The 21351-nt window shown below is 38.8% G+C and overlaps 1 protein-coding gene across 1 annotated transcript; it reads right to left on the minus strand.

The window, feature by feature from the left end:
* Nucleotides 1-5071: 5071 nt before the first annotated feature.
* Nucleotides 5072-17546, minus strand: LOC136865805 (alpha-crystallin A chain). Its single transcript, XM_067142431.2, has 5 exons — nt 17408-17546; nt 9890-10054; nt 5997-6218; nt 5500-5616; nt 5072-5245 (listed from the first exon to the last, which is right to left on the minus strand). Exons 2-5 carry the CDS (start codon nt 10052-10054, stop codon nt 5210-5212), a joined length of 540 nt encoding a protein of 179 aa, XP_066998532.2. The 5' UTR covers nt 17408-17546; the 3' UTR covers nt 5072-5209.
* Between the last annotated feature and the right edge of the window lie 3805 nt (nt 17547-21351).

The raw sequence follows: 21351 nt of genomic DNA on the forward strand, positions 1-21351 counted from the left end.
GAACAAATAAATAGTCGTAAAATTAGAAGTGCTGCAGCCAGGCTGCGGGCACTGCTCGTTACAGCCTAGTTGGTTCACGTCCACTGCTTCGCTCCTCCCTACCTCTCCGCCACAACCCCATAATCCCGCGGCATTTCTAATTTTACGACTATTTATTTGTTCAATTTTGGCGTTTAAACTTGCGCTGGGCACATGCAGTTTTCACCTTAGCATTCTACTGCCTACCACGAATATTCCTACCAAATTTCAACCGAATCCGAGTGTAACACATGTATGTGTTCCCTCGTAAGAAACACTAAAACACATGTTTATGAACATTCTTTTTCAGTCCTGGATGACGGTCCTTTCAGTGGACCATGGTATGCTATACCACACAAATATGCAGTTGACGGTCAGATACAAGCTATGTTACGACGATCGGGTGATTGAAGTGTCAAATAGCAGACTATTGAAGAGTTAATTCAGGGTTTCCAGGGTAAAAAATGGTTTTCATCTGTTGATTTAAGAACTAGCTTTTGGCAGATCCCTTTGAGAGTAGAGGACAGGCCTCTTACAGCATTTAGTCATAAGTACAGCTTGTATCATTTTCAGCGTGTTCCTTACAGGACAAAGACAAGTTCAGCAGCTTTAATTAGAGCATTAAATGATGACACAGGGGATTTCACCACTGTTTATATTAACGACTTGGTCATATCTTCTAGGACCTTTGAAGAGCACTTGTATCAATTCAAGAAGGTTTTTGTTAAGTTAGAGCGTGCTGGTTTCACTTTGAAGTGACAAAAGTGTGTTTTCGATAGTAAGAAGCCACAAAATGAATTAGAGTGTTGGGGATCACCAAGGAGCCACAGCATAATGCTGAATTTTATACATGATTGGCCAGAGAAAATCTAAATCTGGCAACCTTCAAAAGAAGCTGCAAAAACGTAAGGTACTAGATGAATTTGAGATAGGTGACCTTGTTCTTTTGCGAGTTCCCATGTTGTCCACCAGTAAAGATAAAGTCACAAATAAGCTTTTCCTTTTATATCAAGGACCTTATTGTATTAAAAAAAACTACGTCCTTGTGCTTATAAATTATAGCTGACTGCGATAGCATTTTACTGGGATTGTAAAACATTAGGAGTCTACATAAATATATTTACGAGTCTGGTGGATTTTCCGTAGAGATGAGATGTAGGTCAGTAAGCTAGGCCTTGAAGATACCCTATAGACTATATGAAGTCGTCCTAAAAAGACTTTCAATAATTGAGGCGTATAGTTTCAAAAATGGCCAAGTCTGGTGAGCTGATTTTTTTTTCAGAAGCAAAAAACTCATTTAGGATATTAATTCATATATATTCAGACACCTTATTCTTTAAGTTGCTTAACAGGCACTTCTAATTCCTTACCATACAATTCTTACAGTCTAAATATATTACATGAATTGAAATATGTATTTAAAATTTGGACTTTACCATGTTTGAAACTCTCTATGGGACTTGACCAATTTTGAAACTTGCCGAGGACTTGGGCCATCTTTGAAACTTAGATTAGAAAATTTGGCCTAATATGCATTATTTCTGCTTCGTCTTTTGGGTATGCTTATGCGACAGTACCAGAAAGCTTTTTTTTATTTTTATTTTTTATTTTTTAGCTTTAACGGGGTGTGCACAGTATGCACTATGAAAGTCTTATTTCCAGTGGCCTACACCTTTTTGTTCCTCTGATTACAGGTTGGGTACTGTGGTAATACGCAAGGAAAAAAAAAAAATCTAGATTATGCCTATTTTCCAACTATGTTCATCTTGACTTTATTTGGAACAAATGTGATTAAAAATAAGATTTAGTGAAAAATCTTTAAAGATTAAACACTATGTATGTGTAAAATTACCCAACATTGTAACCAATGTAGAGGCTAATTAACATTTAAATAGTGTATATTTTGCAAATATGTAGATTCATATAGTTACTTCAATGTATATTCTTCATATTATACCTACTCAATACCATCGTGCCTTCGAAACACATCACCAAGCCTCTGTTGATTGTACTCACCTCAGCTGTTTTCCCCTTGTGCGCTTCCAGGTGGAAAGATCACGTTGACGCTTTCTGGAATGGCGTTCCATTTTATTGCACAGCAAATATGAATACTGTTAAAAACGACCAATTCATTATATATATTTATTTGTAAAAATGCACGCAAACCACCACATGCGACTCGAACAAACTTCAGTCAACCATTTTACCGCAAGACACCACGTGACTGGATAGTGCAGGGTTATTCAATCAATCAATCAATCAATACCGATCTGCATTTAGGGCAGTCGCCCAGGTGGCAGATTCCCTATCTGTTCCTTTCCTAGCCTTTTCCGAAATGATTTCAAAGAAATTGGAAATTTATTGAACATCTCCCTTGGTAAGTTATTCCAATCCCTAACTCCCCTTCCTATAAATGAATATTTGCCCCAGTTTGTCCTCTTTAATTCCAACTTTATCTTCATATTGTGATCTTTCTTACATTTATAAACACCATTCAAACTTATTCATCTACTAATGTCATTCCACGCCATTTCTCCGCTGACAGCTCGGAACATGCCACTTAGTCGAGCAGCTCTTTCTCTCAATTCTTCCCAACCCAAACATTGCAACATTTTTGTAACACTACTCTTGTCGGAAATCACCCAGAACAAATCGAGCTGCTTTTCTTTGGATTTTTTCCAGTTCTTGAATCAGGTAATCCTGGCGAGGGTCCCATACACTGGAACCATACTCTAGTTGGGGTCTTACCAGAGACTTATATGCACTCTCCTTTACATCCTTACTACAACCCCTAAACACCCTCATAACCATGTGCAGAGATCTGTACCCTTTATTTACAATCCCATTTATGTGATTACCCCAATGAAGATCTTTCCTTATATTAACACCTAGATACTTACAATGATCCCAAAAGGAACTTTCACCCCATCAACGCAGTAATTAAAACTGAGGACTTTTCCTATTTGTGAAACTCACAACCTGACTTTTAACCCCGTTTATCATCATACCATTGCCCACCGTCCATCTCACAACACTATCGAGGTCACGTTGCAGTTGCTCACAATCTTGTAACTTATTTATTACTCTGTACATAATAACATCATCCACAAAAAGCCTTACCTCTGATTCCACTCCTTTACTTATATCATTTATATGTAAGTAAGAAAACAAAGGTCCAATAATACTGCCTTGAGGAATTCCCCTCTTAATTATTATAGGGTCAGATAAAGCTTCACATACTCTAATTCTCCGAGATCTATTTTCTAGAAATATAGGAACCCATTCAGTCACTCTTTTGTCTAGTCCAATTACACTCATTTTTGCCAGTAGTCTCCCATGATCCACCCTATCAAATGCTTTAGACAGGTCAATCACGATACAGTCCATTTGACCTCCAGAATCCAAGATATCTGCTTTATCTTGCTGGAATCCTACAAGTCGAGCTTCAGTGGAGTAACCTTTCCTAAAACCGAACTGCCTTCTATCAAACCAGTTGTTAATTTCACAAACATGCCTGATATAATCAGAAGTGAGCATCTATCATACTAGGGCATTGTGTTGGCGTAAAAAGAATGTTTCATCAATTTCTGCATGGTCTATATTTATCCAATGCAGCTCTCGATCACACATTAGGTGAAAGTAGTGATGAAAATAAGAGTGATGAGCATTAGCAACAATGATTATTCACAGCAGAAAATTACATGTCACGTACATAATGATAGTATTAGTAGTGATAGCAATGTAAGCGAATGCTCATCCAAGTGGTCACGGACACCTGTTAATTTGAATTTTATTCCAAGAAGGTAATTAGGCATTTTATCACTTTGCATGCCACCTTTTCATACGTAGATACATCTGCACGATATGAACTGCTTATCCACTTATTTTGAACAAAATCAGACAAGTTCCTTAACTTATAGCAATGTTTGTGACGGCATGTAAAAATTGTACTACTGTAGGGTAAGACTCGAACTTAATACCCCCTTGAAGGGCTTATCTGCCATCAGCTGCAAGACTCGTGCCACATTGTCCAAATCTACCCGTCCCTATCCCTCCCCCTAATGGGGGAAGATGTCATTCCAGAGGAACAGTAAGAATTGAACCTTTAGACCACCTTTCAACTTCTGATCCTACATCATAAAACACCTCATGTGACAACAGGCAGTTCTTTATCTAGTTGGGGATTTAGGTCTTCCCAAGCAAAATTCTGAATTAGTAGGTTCTAGATTACAAGAATGGAACTTATTAGCAAGAGATACCAAGAAAGCATTTTCATAAACCCCTTTTTCACAGAATTAACCCACAGGGAGCACGATTTTAACATGTTTCTTACCACTTGTCACATCAAATAATGCCAAGAGAAATTTGCTGAGAGTCTTCCCCCTCCCCCCTAAAAGAATTTATGGCCTTCTTGGTGCCCCAATTTGTCCAGCCTGATATGTCTGGTACAATTCCCAAAAATTGCATGTACCAAACAAACCCAAACATTGTACAGGAACTATACAATATTTGTTGGGAATATTTAATTGTCACTAACAAGGTGCCAAAACGTGTACAGAGAATGAAGACTGGCAGTTTCCAAAGCAACTTTAAAAAGTTTAGTTACTTCCCAAATTATGAAAGTTTAGTCAAGATTGCATTTACCTTCGTCTTACTGACCTGAACACAAAAAATTGCACTGCTCATCCATAGTAAAAGTAACACATCAGATTAAATCGGATCTTATTAAGCAAGCAGTATGCTGGAAGTAGGGAGATCTAGAACCGCTGTCTATGTACATTTCCAGATATAGGATGGAAAGGCAAGAGTTGCGACATTCAACCTCACCCTCCCTCCACTAGTATATTTTGGTTATTAATGCAGGTAATAGAACTGGAACTGTATATCTAAACATTGAGTAGTATATAAAAATATAAAAGAACAGATTGCTTTAACTAAACAATTGATGTATGCAAGCAACTTTTTATATGGCTCCAAAGTAATTTTTTGATTCACAATTTTTTATCTCGACAATATGGGAGACTGAACTAGGTTAGGAATGAAACCACCTTCCTGTAAGTTACCGTGCATTTATTTATACAATACTCTAAATGTACATTAAACATGATTACTTGCATTAAACTAAGAAAACTCATTCATTCCATAAGATACGAGTCACACCATTCTTCACACAGCAGGGTAGCCATCTTGATTAATTTTTCTCCTGTGTAGCTGAGGAGTGATGAGACTGGGAAATAAAATTGAAAAGGGGTAGTAATTATTTCCTGGAACTCCAAAATAAATATGTAAACACGTAAAGTAACTTTAAATTTTACGAGAAAGCCCTGGGATATGTCTTAAGCCTGAATTAGATGTTCAGGTGTGTTATTCTGACCATCCATAACAAATGGAAACAGGTGCAATAACAAAATCTATTGTTTTGTTACAAAATGCAGTTATTGAATAGTGAAATAAGCTCTGAAACTCAATCGTGATACTTACAGGCAATATGAAGTGTTTGAACTTATCCATGATGCCATGGAAGAAGCCTGGCACAGCTGGTTTATTGGTACGTGCAACAGAGATGATACGCTCGTCAGACGATCGTGAGGAATGAGGCTGGAAATAAAAGGACTGCATTGTAACTACAACCACACAGAGGCAAGGGCTCAAGTGTACCAAACCTTATAAAAACAAACAATTTACTCTGAAGTCCTGAGGATACAAAAGAGGTTAAAACTAAATTTGAGAAATCGCCTCAAGAGTCTTAGCTTTGCTGAAGTGATAATAGAAAACTTGAGAAACTTTCTTTTAGAAAGTGGGTATCTTATAATTTGAGGGTTATTTTAATTCATCAATATTGGGAAGTACTAGATGCAAATTTGTAGTGCATCAACAAAGTTTACAGTATATAACAACTGAAGGATTGGGAAGATGAATAGGGACGACAAATTCTAATGCACCTGAACATTTTAAAAAGAGAAAGAGAGAATTCAAACCTTTTTTGGGCCTTCTATGGTGAGAACTCCATCCGATGACAGTTTTGTAGCTACACCATCTGGATCGATTTCATCTGGAAGAGTATAGCGCCTTTCGAACTGACGAGAAATATAACCATGTTCATCTGGTCTTTCTTCATGTTTACCTTCGACAGTGACAGTGTTTCCCTTCACCTTAACAGTAATTTCTTCCGGCTTGAAATGTTGAACATCCACATTTACCTACATGGAAGGAGAATATTTGAAATTAGAAATGTTGCACAAAAATAATGTAAGTTTAAAGGTGTGCATGTTCACAGAGCAATAATGGCTTTTAGTTTCCAAAGTGTACGAATTTACATTCTTGAAAATATTGCAACTGAAATGAACACGTACACAGCTGAAGTTTCAATCCAAGTGTTTGGAGGAGGTTGATAACTCATCAAAAAGTTGAAGTGTAGAAAACCTGCAAACAAAGTAGTTCATTTTTCAGGAGAGGAAAATTACTTTTGGGATTTTATGGTATACGTTTGAACTAACTGCATACGTGCTGAGTTCAGTTTTATAATAATAAAAAAATTTTAAAAAGTCATGACCGAGTGTCGTGTCGCGCCCCCTTTCATGTCTCGGAGCCGAGTGAACGGACTCGAGCGAGTCTCAAATCTGTGACCTCCGAGACTAAGGATATAGAGCATTGATCTGGAGATTTTATGATCGTGTAACAGTGGTAAAAAGTTAGCGTTTCAAATGTTGAGGGATAACTTTATTAAGTGGGACAGAGTTATAAGTGTTCAAGGCATAAAGACTTCATACAAGTTCTACCTGAACCAAGCCGGGTGTAATTGTTGTGCAATACTCAGTTACACGGCATCAGTGCAAAACAGAAAATGCAAAAGAAAGTTCTGTAAGCGTTTCTAGAAGCGAATAGAAGCAAACATTTCGTAGATTGTTTACTCTGAAAGAAACTAATTGTTCGAGTGAATTTGATGACACTTCCCATCAGCTTGACGGGAAGGAACTCGAACCAATTAGATTTAAAAACATACTTCTACAGAAGAGGGGAAAAGCTCCGAGAGGCTTTGAACGGGAAACGTGGGAAATTATACGACAAACCAGGAGAATCTGTCCGACCATCGTGCTAACGTGTGTGGCTGCACGCCACCAAGGGAGAGAAACTGTCTAGCCTCAGTACAAGTAATGTGTGTACTGCTGTGAGCCAGAATAATTCAGCATTTGTAGGTTATGTACGTAGCAGTGAGCCGCAGAATCTGTTAAATGTGGCTCACTAAATGGTCTAGAAATTGCAACAGGTTACGCGAGGCAGTGCAGGAAACTCTGCACAGCATATAGTTAGCAGGTTGCTAGTGCAAAGACCTGAGCTGCAATAATATGAACTGTGACAGGAGGGCCAAGTGTCATAGTGTGCCTATACTTTTAGTAAGCATAACGACGTAAAGCAACTAAAAAAAACCTTGTAGCCCAGAACCGTTTGGAGACAAGAGTTTGAGGGTGTTGTGTAGAGTTCCACATGCTCTTGAACTAAACATTGTGTGAATGAACACTACTACGGTATCGTTGACGCAGAGAAGAAGTCGAGAGGACGACGCAGAATGAAGTGGATAGTCAGAGACAGAGAGACTATAACCAAGAGGCAAAAGTATCTATAAGGATTTTCAGGTTTAATTGTACAATTTGTGAACATATAATGTGTGCCTATTTAGGCAACACAGGAGAGAAAAAAAAAAAAAAAAGTGTGTGCGTGTGTATGAGTGAGTGTGCATAAAGGTGACCTTGTTATTTTTAAGACTAAACTCCCAAAAAATCCAAACCCCAGTCCCCAGCCCGTCTAACCTTTAGGATACAACACAAATTATGTATGAATGCGAAGTGATACAATGGGAAATAAGTCAGAAGTAAGTTTTACATTTGGACATAATGACAGAAACTCGGTACATCCATTTAAGAACACAAATTATAGCAGATGTCAATGTAAATTATCAATACAAGATGATGCCACAGCATTGAAGTGCGAGGTTCCTTTTACAGGAACTAAGTTTTATGAGGAAATAAGAGTACACAGTGCAATTTTCTGCAGAACTTGCAATTACAGAAAAGTATTTTTTTATAACTGGGCTTGAAATATCCTTCGAGACATCGAAGGACGAGAGAAACCAAATTATAGAAAATGCAACATCTAGTTTACTTTGAATATCTGAGACTAAAAAAGTGAATAAAAATTTAAATTTCTAACTAGAAATATTGAAATTGTATATGAAGGATGCAAAAGCTGTGTACAAGGGGGTATTTGAAGATCAAACTTGTCACGACCGCATGTTGCGACGCACCCCTTTCAAGTCTCAGTGCCGAGCGAACGGAATCGAGCGAGTCTTGAATCCGCGACCTCCGAGGATATCGAGTTAATACAATCGTGTAACAGTGATAAGGAGTTATTGTGTTTCAAATATTGAATAATTTTATTAAGTGGAAGAGAGTTATAGGTATTCAAGCACAAGACTTGATAGAAGTTTCACTTGAAGAAAGCCGGTGTAACAAGTGTAACATTGTGGAAGTCATCTACACAGCGTCTGTGTAAATCGGAGAATGCAAAAGAAGTTCCGTGTTTCGAGAAGCAAATCAAAGCAAATATTGCATAGATTGTTTATGCAGCAATAAGGAAAATTGTTCGAGTGAATTCTACGACACTCCCCTTTTGTTAGTGGCAGAGGCTCATGAACCAATCAGACTTACAAAAGTAGGATTCTATGGTAGTAGAGAAGGAAAATTTGAGAAACGTTTGAACGTAAGATATAGGGAACGACACTTCGGAGAATCTGACCAACCATCATTGGAGCAACTTGTGTTTGTGGCCGAGCGCCACGAGAGGGAAAACTGCCTAGCTTCATACAAGAATCGTGTATGGTTGTAAGACAATAGTACAGAAGTTGTAGGTTATGTACGTAGCAGTGAGCCGCAGGATCAGTTGAATGTGGCTAGCAAACAGTCTAGAAATTGCAACGAGTTCCGCGAGGCAGCGAGCGAAACACCGTACAAGCATAATTTAGCAGGTTGCTAATGTAAAGACTTGAGTTGCAATAACACAAATATCGAACTGTGACAGGAAGGCCGAGTGTCATAGTGAGTCTTTCCTATCAGTGAACCCAATCTAGTGGTCAGGACTGTTTGGGAGAAAGACTAACCTGGCCAATGATAGAGTTTGCGGGTGCCGTCTTCGAATTCTGGAGCTACACATCCGCGCGAGCCAAACAGTGAATCATTCAACGCAATTATGGAATTATGGGCGCAGAGAAGAGTTCAAGAGACAAGACGATACCGAAGACAGAAGAAATTTTCAACCCAAAAGCTAAGTAACTACCAAGCTTGTATGGTACGATCTTATTATATTAAGGAATGCAATGTAACTGGTTGATCAAAGACTTGAAAAGGACTAGACAACCAAGAGTCAGAAGTATTTGCAGAAAGGGTTATATGTTTCTTAATTGTGTATATGTAACGTACATCATATTCAATACAGGTGAAGGGAAGAGTGCGAGTGTGAAAAGGTAATCTTGTTATTTTAAGATTAAGCTCCCGAAAATCCGAACCCATAGTCCTCAGCCTGCCGGGACCTTAGGATCACGACACTGTTTCAACACGAGAGTGCTACAGGGTAGTACAGTTATTTTTTTTATTGCACTTATGAATATGGTATAATAAAAAGGAAATGATAAGGGTAGGAAATGGGGATGTCAATGCTGTGGTCTTTTCTGATAATACTGCCAATTTTTTGCACAGAAATTGGCGTGCCTGCTGGCAGGGATCATAATTGCAGGACATCATGGGAAATGGTGGAGTGCTGAATTTCAAGCATAATCCCCTCAATTAGGTCACAATTTAGGAAGAAAAAACAAACTTGCCTTGAACTTGTCCTTGTCTAGGTTAACATAGTCGTCATCTCGAACAGCCATTTCGTGAACCCATGGCTGGTAAGGGTGATAACCCAACCAAGGATGGTAAAAATGCTGAGGCCAGAGACTCCAATCATCAAAGGCATCACTTGGGAAGTGTGGTACCAGCGACATCTGAAGCATATTTGTAAATAACACAGTAAGAAATTATTTTTGAATTGAAGCCTCAAGAAACTTATTCCAAGTTATTTAGGTTACTTCCAAGAAATCTTGCATAAAATCCTTTTAGCTGACAATCAATAACATTGCACTGCAATATTCCTTTTGTTTAGCATTTTTATCAGGCTTGAATATCAATTATCAAAATACAATTATTTTCTTGTGTACAGAAAAATCCAGTGGATACCACAAACAAATGTACATGTTAAATTGGCCCCAATAGAAGTAGAACTATGAGGAACTTTCACAATGAAGTCTTCAACACAATCTGAAATGGCAGCAAGAAAATAATCCTGTGCAGGCAGTATTCAAGAAGTAGTTGGTGAACAGAAGTGTGAAAGAGAGAACATGTTGATTGCATTTGCCAGAAGTGGGAAATGTCAAAATAATATTCACACAAACTATACCAGTAAGGTATAGTAATAGCAGTAGCCTAAGGGAAGTTAGATATAATGCACAAGCATTTCAATATGTGTTCAGGAGACCTGCATTACAGTTAAGACCCTATGTGGTACCCTTTTGAGTAATCTTAACTGGTTTGCTTCCTTCCAGAAACTAACTGGAAGAAAGTTAAGAAATGATGTTAAGGATGCACCCTCTCCAGAGTGCTGTTATGTGCGGCCATGGTCTAGTCTGTACACCAACTAGTGTCTTACTTGAAGCATACTGCCGATTGTAAACCCGCCACAGTTTCTGGTGTTCAGTTGTTGAGGAAAGTACACCCGGGTACTCGGTTCTACAGGTAACTTTTTCGTCCAATTGACTCGAGAAACGTCCTTGCAGCTTTTCTTTTTAAGTTTACTTCTGTTCCCACCTCTATTCTTCACAGGAATTTTACCACCCGAAGTGTGATCTTTTCAGTACACCTTACAAGTCTCTTCAGACCTAGAGATTTAATATGTGTGTCTCTGCAAACAGGAATTAATGATCCAGGAACTGAATCATGTGTGTGGTAATTGAAGGTTACGTTTCTCCTTGTTCATTTGGTTTTCTGCACTTTGATCACAGTATGGTACAATGTTTGAGAATGAAACAAGCCTGTTGAATTTTATTTTGTGAACCGAAATATACTTTGTGAAATTTCATGTCTTGCATTTGTACTGGAGTGCAATTCAGTTTGGGAAGACCCTTGGCAGAGTACCTTCCTCTCTTCCTTACGTTTCTGGCTGCCTAATTAGTTTCCTTAAATCGTGAGGAGCAACTTTAGAAGCATTTCCAATTGTGGTCTGACAAATGCATTTAAAAAAAACTCAAAACTGTTTGAAATCCTTCAGTTTAATCTTGTTATCAACACAAAGCTAGCATTGTAAATGAACAAGATGCTCCTTATTGGCTCCAATTTATTCTGTCACAAACCTTGTGACCACTTTTATGCTCGCTCATTGACTATCTATAGCAGGTCTTGAACCTAAGTGTATATATTAATGGTTTTGTTCCGAAGCGTACCCAATTCATATGCTCATGAGAAAAACAAACCAGGGCGTGCAATAGATTCAATGTAAAAAAAAAAAAAAAAAAAAAAAAGTTGCCATAAAGGGTTTTTAATCTAGGCAATTCATCTGCATGTACAATTACTAAAACGAAGCTACTGTGGTGGAGAATTGATGTCCAAGTGGAAGGGGTGGAAACCAGTCTTGACACTAGTTACTCCTGTCAAGTCAACACTAAGGAATGTCAGAGGCTCAAGTTTCCGTACAACAGACTAATCACAATCAATGGTGTCCTAAACTGTCGGTCCACACGAACATTGCAGTGAGGAAATGAATCCACACTTTTGGTATACAATCTAGATATTTGAAATTGTACACCACCCTCTCTCCTATCCTACTAGCTAAACAGGACAGCAGTGAGACCATGGAGACTTGATGCCTTAATCATAGCCACCAGGTGCGTAAATTCTTACTTTTTAAACTGAAGATGCCTAGAAGCAAGTTAGCTATACAAAGGGTTTTTGTTGATGCAGACTTTTTTTGCTAGGGGCTTTACGTCGCGCCGACACAGATAGGTCTTATGGCGATGATGGGATAGGAAAGGCCTAGGAGTTGGAAGGAAGCGGCCGTGGCCTTAAGGTACAGCCCCAGCATTTGCCTGGTGTGAAAATGGGAAACCACGGAAAACCATTTTCAGGGCTGCTGATAGTGGGATTCGAACCTACCATCTCCTGGATGCAAGCTCACAGCCGTGCACCTCTACGCGCACGGCCAACTCGCCCGGCGATGCAGACCTTTAAGAAAGGTATACAAGCCATTATGGTTCTCCCAGAAATTCAAAATTACTATCTGGACTATACGACATGAAGATTGCTATTAACTTATCTCAAGGAAAGAAAAATTAGATGCTGCTACATACAGCCAACAATTACGCAGGACAAATTAATGAAGTACATACCATCGCAAAATGGAATTGTGAAAACAGATACTTGGCATAAACACATGTGCAGGTGCCCGAAAGGATAGGGAAAGAGGGTAGAGGTAACCTAATTCCTGGATGAGGCAGATTTTGAGGAAAGTAGAAGAGAAGGAGGGGAAGGTGAAGGTGGTAGCGTTTCACAATGGTACCAACAACATATGGCAAGCTGGTACGAGTACCAACATAGTTTGAGATGTGTGGGATCTGGAAATGCAGCAAGGGTGAAGCAGAGAGTTATCAGTGGAATACTGTGTAGGAGGGATACTGACTGGAGGGTGATTGGTGATTTAAATGAGAATATGGAGTGGGTATGTGGAAAATGGAGTGAAATTTCTAGATCCTAATGGGTGGGTAGGAGATAGGGATCTGCGCTTAGATGGCCTTCACTCAAACTGCAGTGGCATGTATGAGTTACTAAAATTGTAAGGGTAATAGGGAGGTACATTCAGGGAAACGGGGTTGTCTAGGGAGCGGTGATAAGGGTACAGAGATCTGGAAGACAAGTTGGGATAACAAAAATGTTACTGTTGAACTGTAGAAGTATTATAAATAAAGGAAAAGAATCAAGCAATTTAATAGATACACATTTACCAGATATCATAATAGGAGTTGAATCATGGCTAGGAAATGATATAATGGATGCAGAAATTCTCACGGAACTGGAGTGTGTATCAGATAGGGTAAGAATGACGGGAGGGGGAGTAGTCATTCTGGTGAAAGAAGAATTTGTAAGCTACAAAAAAGACAAACATGAAATTCGAGGCGTAAGGCTCATTTCTAAAAGATAACAGGCAACTTGATATCCTGGGAGCGTACAGACCGAGAAAGGGTAGCGCTGACACGGATTCAGAAATATTTGACAAGATAATCAGCTACGTGGGAAACAAGGAAAGGAATGAGATTGTAGCGGGAGATCTGAATTTACCAGATGTCAATTGGGAAGGAATGCAAACGACAGGAAGCATGACCAACAAAGGGCAAATAAGTTAATACGGAAGGACAGCAGATTCAGAAAGCGATGGAACCAACTAGAGGGAAAAATATCCTGGATGTGGTGCTGGTAAAACCAGATAAACTCTATAGAGAAACCGAAGTAATAATTGGCCTTAGTGATCATGAAGCCGTTTTTGTCGTCTAAGCAAGTCTTCAAAGTAGGACTACTGGGCAGTTCCATATGGCTGATAAAGCAGGCACGAGGCAGTTTTTAAAAAATAACCATGATCGGTGGAAGACTAAACAGACTCTGGGATGGGTTTAAAGCAATTGTTGAGGAATGTGAAAACAGGTCTGTACCTTTAAAAGGTGGAAAGGAATGGTAAGACCCAACTTATTATAATAAAGAGACTAAAAAGGAGGTGCAGATTGGAAAGAAAGAAATGGTTGTGCAAGTAAGGAGAAATTGAAGGAACTTGCTAGGAAATTGAATCAAGCCAAGAAGGCAGCTAAGGATAACATGATGGCAAGCTTAATTGGCAGTCATACAAATTTTAGTGAAAAATGATAGGGCATGTAGGGATACTGTAAGACAGAAGCAGGTTCCAAGGAGGACATTCCAGGAATAATGAATAAGGGGAGTGTATATGTGCGGATCCAAATACAGTAGAGACTATACGCGACACTCTGCGAGATATTGAGGGACAGCGATTACAGCTCTGTCTAGCGGAGTGACCTGGAGTTAATGATTCTGTTACAAGAGCACGTGTATTTGTTTGTGAAGTTTTTGACAATATTTGAGTTTGGAGCAAGTTGGCATAAATAAATAGTAGTGTGTCTTATTTATATCTCAACACGAGAGAAAAGATATGTGCTGTGTTCGGCTGCATTAAGTATGAAGGGCAGAAGGATTTGCTGTCTCTTCCGTGTCCCTCGTAACAAGAAAATGTAATTTTTTTTGCTAGGGGCTTTACGTCGCACCGACACAGACAGGTCTTATGGCGACGATGGGATAGGGAAGGCCTAGGAGTTGGAAGCGGCCGTGGCCCTACTTAAGGTACAGCCCCAGCATTTGCCTGGTGTGAAAATGGGAAACCACGGAAAACCATTTTCAGGGCTGCCGATAGTGGGATTCGAACCTACTATCTCCCGGATGCAAGCTCACAGCAAAATGTAAGTAAATATTGTGGTTGCATACACATTCAAGTGGAAAGAGATTTTTTTTGTACTTCCTAAACCTGGAACCTGAGCAACTCGTATTTTAACTGGCTTAAAATTTAGTAAGCTTATTTTACTGTATAGTGCAGGAGTTAACCTTCAGCACCCATGTGGTGTTGTAGGTGCTATCTGTGGGTTTTGATTTAATGCAGGAAAAAGCATGTGCATATGTGCGAGGCTGCTTGTGTTCCAAGTTACCCCATTCCATAACGAGTTGTCAAGCACTGAAGAAAATATGGGCGACTTAAGAAATGTACTTATTGAAATAAAATGATTATGCACATTTGCTTTATCCTAACGTAATGGCTTATAGGGAAATTTAGAATGTTTGAGGCTAAATTTATAGATTTTCTTTGTGTTACTAGGCTTCAGGTTAAAAGGAAAATTTTAATTCATCGAATCATGTGTGTAGGGAATGTGCCGAGATTTTTATCGAATAGTGTTAATGTGATAGAGTTTTTTTATGATAAAAGAAACAAATCTAGCCGTAAAAGTTCAGGCAGGAATGCTAAAGCTAGAAAAGTAATGCATAAATGAAAGACCAAGCACTTTCACACAGCAGTCCATTTCACACCTTGATTATATATCTAAATTTCCATCTTTAAATAAGAATAGAAAATTCTTCATTCGTTTATCCAGAATTGTTTTACCAACTTTGAAGATATGATCTTAATGACACCTTCTTCCTACACGTAATTTTTCCATTTCCATATATGCTTTTCCATTGATATTTGAATTTAGCGCGAATTTCCAGGTCACGACACTAGGAGCGCCACTTGCGAATTGTCTCTAGTGTATTTGGCGGATCTTCAAAAGGCAGAAGTATTTAGTCAGCATTTGCGTAAAGAAATGCTAAAACTTACATACGATTACAATGACATTTACAAAAAGCCAGGTTCTGAGCTTCACAAATAGGAGGGTGTTTAGGGGTTGTAAGGATGTAAAGGAGAGGGCATACAAGTCCCTGGTAAGACTACAACTAGGAGAGTATGGTTCCAGTGTATGGGACGCTAACCAGGATTACTTGATTCAAGAACTGGAAAGAATCCAAAGGTAAGCAGCTTGATTTGTTTTGCGTGATTTCGAAGAAAAGAGTAGCATTACAAAAATTTTGCAAAGTTTGGGCTGAGAAGACTTGGGAGAAAGAAGACAAGCTGCCCGAGTAAATGGAATGACATTAGAAGGGGAGTTAAGGATTTGAATAACTTGCCACGGGAGATTTAATAAATTTCCAACTTCTTTGAAATAATTTAAGGCTAGGCTAGGCTAGGAAAACATGTGAAATCTGCCACCTGGGCGAATGCCCTAAATGCTGATTAGTATTGATTGACAAACAGTACCACTAGCCTGAAAAAAAAAAAAAGTTGAATCAATGTTTTCTTCGTCCTCGCAATCTCGTACTTCGCGGCTCTCGCAAATTTTCAAACTGGAAGGAACCTCTCAAACCATATCTAAAACGTCCACAAATATAAAGCTTGACAAACTGACAATTAGAGATGTGCTTAAATGATATTTCAGAATATGTCGTCTGTGATTCAGTCATAGGAAGCACGAGCATAGGACTATACAAAGATTCCTCCCATATACAGAGTTATGCAGCAAAGGTGTCCACTTCAAATTACTCATGAACGGTTAAAGGATGGTAGGGGTGTTTTTTTTTTTTTTTTTTTTTTTTTTTTTAATGGTACCGAAGGGCTAATAATTCGACTAAGTACTGTGTCATATTTTCCAAAATCATGGTACTACGCTTGTTTTAAACTGTACCACATTTTGTCACACCCTTTTATCTACAAATTCATCAGCGTGATTATTTTGAAAATCATAACACGTACCCAACATGCCCCCATTTGCCAAGCTGAGGACTGATCTGTTCGAATCGCGCTAAGTATGAAACATGAGCTACCTAGCTACTAACACGCCAATACTGACTTCGAGTTGCTAGATATGCATTCTCTCAACTTTGCTTATAAATACACTATGATAAATGATTTAACACCTTTAATATCCGGTAGACCTTGAGCTACAGCAGATTAAAGAGTACGAGGGAATAATTGCCAATATATTTTCTGAAGACGTATTTTAGAAGCTCAAGGGTATCTCAATGATAACTTGCTTCATAATATCAATGTAACACGCCTTTCCCAAAGTCTATTTTAATATTTTTCTCGAATGTACTAACGGTATGCTCTACGAGGGTAGTCGCATTTGACTCGGCGTGTTTGGAATCTTTCTTTGCATGCTACGTTTTAGTTAATTATTTTAGTTTGTCAAACATACCCACGACAACAGATTGCAACACAAGACACTAAATCTGCGCGATACGTACTTTGCCAGTTTCGCATTATACATGTCAAATAAAAATACAACCACAACAGAAATAAATGTACAGTACATAATATGTGGTCCACAGAAAAAAAAAATTGGACATGTTCCTACACATTTTTTTCAAACGAGGAATACATTTCGTTTCACGTAGAACGTAACATGACGTTCGAAAATTAATGCATTACTTCACTCCATCTACACGAAAGCAATACTTCTTAGTTTTTCACTTCATCCTGCAATGCAATAAAATAATTAAAATACTGAAACACTGTCATACAACTGTACAACTTCCTCGATATTTAAAAAAAAAAAAAGGTCGTCACTCTTAAATACACTACCACACCTAATAACTCAAAGTTAAAACACTACTGCAAAACTGATAATCATCAGCGTTATTGGAACAAATTTTACACTGCTTCTTACCTTCACTAACAGTTACAGCAACAAGTTCAAAATCAACTCAACCAACAACCGTAAACAAGATCGTTATATAGTGCCGGAGCAGAGAGCCCAGAATGTTCTGCACGAGTTCCGGAATCTCCTGGTAGGTTTAGACAAGAAAGAGTGGGGCTGGGGATTGGCTAGGGGACGTAGGGGATGTATGCGCATCGAGTCAGACAGAGAAAGAGATATATCAACATTAAGAGCGGTGAACGGAAGTAATGTTCACGACCATCTGAGTCACATCAGTTGGGGAGGGGGAAATGATTCCTTGCCCTACGCAGTTCTTGTCATACTATTTCGTAACATGCGGTACGCATTTTCTTACTGAATAATTCTGCTATGTATGTCTCTCGTATTAAAAGATACCCGGGCCGTTTTAACGCATGTGGCAACATGGGCCATAGCTTTGGACATTTTATTCAAATGTTTTAATAATTACGCCATATGTAAGTAATTTAAGAATGTAATATTCGCGTTCATGACACGAGCTTTAATTAGCTGTTTTAAAGAAAGGCCAAGCGACATATTAGCTTAAAATACGTAAGCCTACGGTAGGATATTCATGTTTGATGCCAGACCAGATCATATTGTCACGTCACGTATATCTTATGAAGATAAAGTTTGAGTTCAGGAGGACAACTTGGGACAAGTGTTCATTGATAGGAAGAGGTATTAGGGAATGCAATAATTTACGGAAGGCAATGTTCCATTAATTTCCTAATTCTTTGAAATCATTTAAGAAAAGAGTAGGTAAACAACTGATATGGTAAGTGCCACCTGGGCAACAGCTCTAAATGCAGATCACTGATTGTTCATTGATTAGATCAGGGATGGCGAACCTTTTCCATCTAGTGTGCCATTTTAAGTCTGGTTTATTACTATCATCTGTTGACTGTGCCACTTGTTATTTTCCATTAGGGGATGTCTACAACCCCCCGTCCCCCCGGGACTTCCTTTATAAATTCCCCATTATGTTTCATAATATGTCATTTATTTATTCATTTGCAGATTCATTTATTTATTTATTTATTATACACATATCTGGTAAATACATTTGATTGCATGTTCCGTGGGGCTGTGCCTCAATTATGGCCATGGCGGTTTCCTTCCCACTTGTACGCCAATCCCATTTTCGCCACAAGACCTACTGTATGTATGTCGGTGCGACGTAAAACAAATTGTAAAAAAATAGTTATTAGATACAAAATTCAAAAGTACTAATATTGCGAATGGACTTAACTTCCTCCATTAGCATTATCATTCCATGTTGTAGTTTGTATGCTCAACAATTAAACTAATTTCTCCCTCATCACATTTCCATAACGAAATGGAAAATTAAAAAAACAGGTATAATTTTTGGTAAGGTCACATTCTGCTTTCATCAAAACATACTGCATACATGTGGGAGTTATCCAAATTAGCTTTCAACTGCTCCGAAACTTCTTCACTCATTTTTAATATTCTATCCTTGACAGCAGTTCAGCTGGCTGGCATCCTTTAATTCTGTTATCAGTTGTTTGTTAGGGAAGTTTTCAAATAATGTGTCGGACGTCAATTTGTTTCAACAACTCACCGTCAGAAATCGGTTTCCCATGCATGCTGTACTATGCAGTGAGAGAGATGGAAACAGCCGCACTGATATTATTCCTTGGCCGAAAAGATGATACAAAAGAATTGGTTTGTTTTGTGCAATGTTCGATATTTTGTTAAACGAACTCTCTTCTATCTTCATTTGAAATGGAACAAATATTCGAATGATCAGTCTCGAAGTTGCGCTTTACATTAAATGTGGGGGATACAATTGTTTTCGAACAAAGGCAACACATCTTTTTATCAGTCCGAATTCCCTTGGCCAGAGTTCTTGAAAAATACGGTCACCATCTTTGTTAAGTTTCTGCTCTTTTCGGCACGGAAAACATGTTTGCGATGTCCGCATACAAAACCACCAGAAAACGACACTATCTCACTTGACTTTCGGACCTATCAGCGTAGCAGTGTTGCCATATTGCACGTCCGAATGGAACTAGTATTTAGATTTTCGATATTTATTTCTTACACGTGAAACTTTATATGTATTGTCTGCAGTGCAAGACGTACCGGTATATATAAAATATTATTATGTTCATGTGGTGTGCCACCGAAATCGTGTCACGTGTCACCTAGTGACACGCGTGGCATAGGTTCGCCATCCCTGGATTAGATGGTTAAGTGGTTAGGGTGCTGGCCTTTGGTCACAGGGGTCCCGGGTTCGATTCCCGGCAGGGTTGAGAATTTTAACCATCATTGGTTAATTTCGCTGGCACAGGGGCTGGGTGTATGTGTAGTCTTAATCATTTCATGCTCATCACGATACGCAGGTCGACTACGGGCGTTAAATCAAAAGACATGCATCTGGCGAGCCGAACTTGTCCTCGGACACTCCCGGCACTAAAAGCCATACGCCCTTTCCCTTTCGGTGAAGTGTTGTCATTCATGGCCAAGTATAGGTGCAGTGGCATAGCCAGGATTTCAGTTTTACTGGGCGAGTTGGCCGTGCGGTTAGCGTCGCGCAGCTGTGAGCTTGCATCCGGGAGATATTGGCTTCGAACCCCACTGTCGTCAGCCTATTGCCTATTGGAAACCAGTGGCTGTATGGAGCTACCCTTGGTAGCAAATTTAGTCTACTTTAGAAGTATATAGAGTGCCGATACCGGTCGAACCCTTCCTTCACTGAGATATTGAGCAAAACCTTTAAAAAGTCCGAAAATGTCATGGTTATTTGGGTACACCGCTCGCACAGCACTTTGGAAATTGCAAATCTGTTTTTTAATATTGGTTTAGGTCCTAACAATATATAAAAAATTCAGAACGACCGGACCTTTTTCAAGTACGGATGTACATCTTGACTAAAATAAGAATTTAAAAACTTAAGCGCAGCGAGGTCGAAATTTAGCAGTTCCATTTCCTTTATCATAGTCGGAATTTCTATAGTGTCAAAGGGGCTACTGAAGTCAAGAAGGATAAGTATAATGAGCAGTCGTTTGTCCGTAGCGTTTCTAATGTCTTCAGTAACCTTCAAAAGTGCTGTCGCGGTACTGTGACCCTTCTTATATCCAGATTGCAAAGGGTCCAAAAGAGCATTTTTATTTAGGTACGGTATTCCAGAACTTGCTCGTATACAGAACATTCAAAGACTTTAGAAAGCTCAGGGAGATATGGACACAGGACGATTGTCAGAGGGTGATTGTGGGTCTAAACTCTTAGGTACCGGTATAATATTGGCTGTTTTCCAGATAGTAGGGAAATTTCCGTTTAGTATACAGTAGTTCAGTATGTGTGTCAGCATAGGCAGGACAGCACCCATAATGTTATGTATAAAAGTAATATCATCTACACTTGTAGCCTTTGATTTAATCGAGTAGAGCCTTTTTAACCTGATTTTCTGTGACACTGTGAAATGTGAATGGTAGATTGGCTGGGCGTGGCGGGGGCGGTGAGTCGGTGCAGATAATTGGGGTAGGTTGAATATTTATTCTACTAAAGTAATTAAGTTCGTAAAGTGGAATGCCAGAGTTGTCTGTCTCTGTTAATGTTTTGCTATTCCCAGAGCTCTAAGTTGGTCCTATGCCCGATTAAAATTTAAGTTGTTTAATAAATTTAAAAAATATGTACATTTTTTAAAAATTTCTGATTAACTGCTTTGTGCGATTTCTTTAGATGTGGTAAGATTCGAAGTCTGTGTCATCTAGGGTTTGTTTCCCATTGAAGGGCGAGAAACCTTTATTTGACGAGCGCATTATTTGTATAAAATGTCACTTCTTTATAGCTTATCACATGACCATTATTATAATAAAATTACCGTATTTATTCTAAACTAGAATAATGCATCTTTACTCAGTTTATTCTTACATTCATTTCACTTGTACTCGGAATATATGAAGTGC

Source organism: Anabrus simplex, chromosome 1 (assembly GCF_040414725.1).
Source record: "Anabrus simplex isolate iqAnaSimp1 chromosome 1, ASM4041472v1, whole genome shotgun sequence".
Lineage (NCBI taxonomy): Eukaryota > Metazoa > Arthropoda > Insecta > Orthoptera > Tettigoniidae > Anabrus > Anabrus simplex.

Bases quoted from the DNA above. Each gene is read 5' to 3' on its own strand.
- LOC136865805 (XM_067142431.2), bottom strand. From the start codon at position 10,054: ATGTCGCTGGTACCACACTTCCCAAGTGATGCCTTTGATGATTGGAGT. The intron at 6,219-9,889 runs GCAAGTTTGTTT...CCTTCCATGTAG, and splicing joins TAGACAAGGACAAGTTCAAG to GTAAATGTGGATGTTCAACA. The intron at 5,246-5,499 runs GTAAGTATCACG...TTTATTTCCCAG, and splicing joins TCAAACACTTCATATTGCCT to TCTCATCACTCCTCAGCTAC.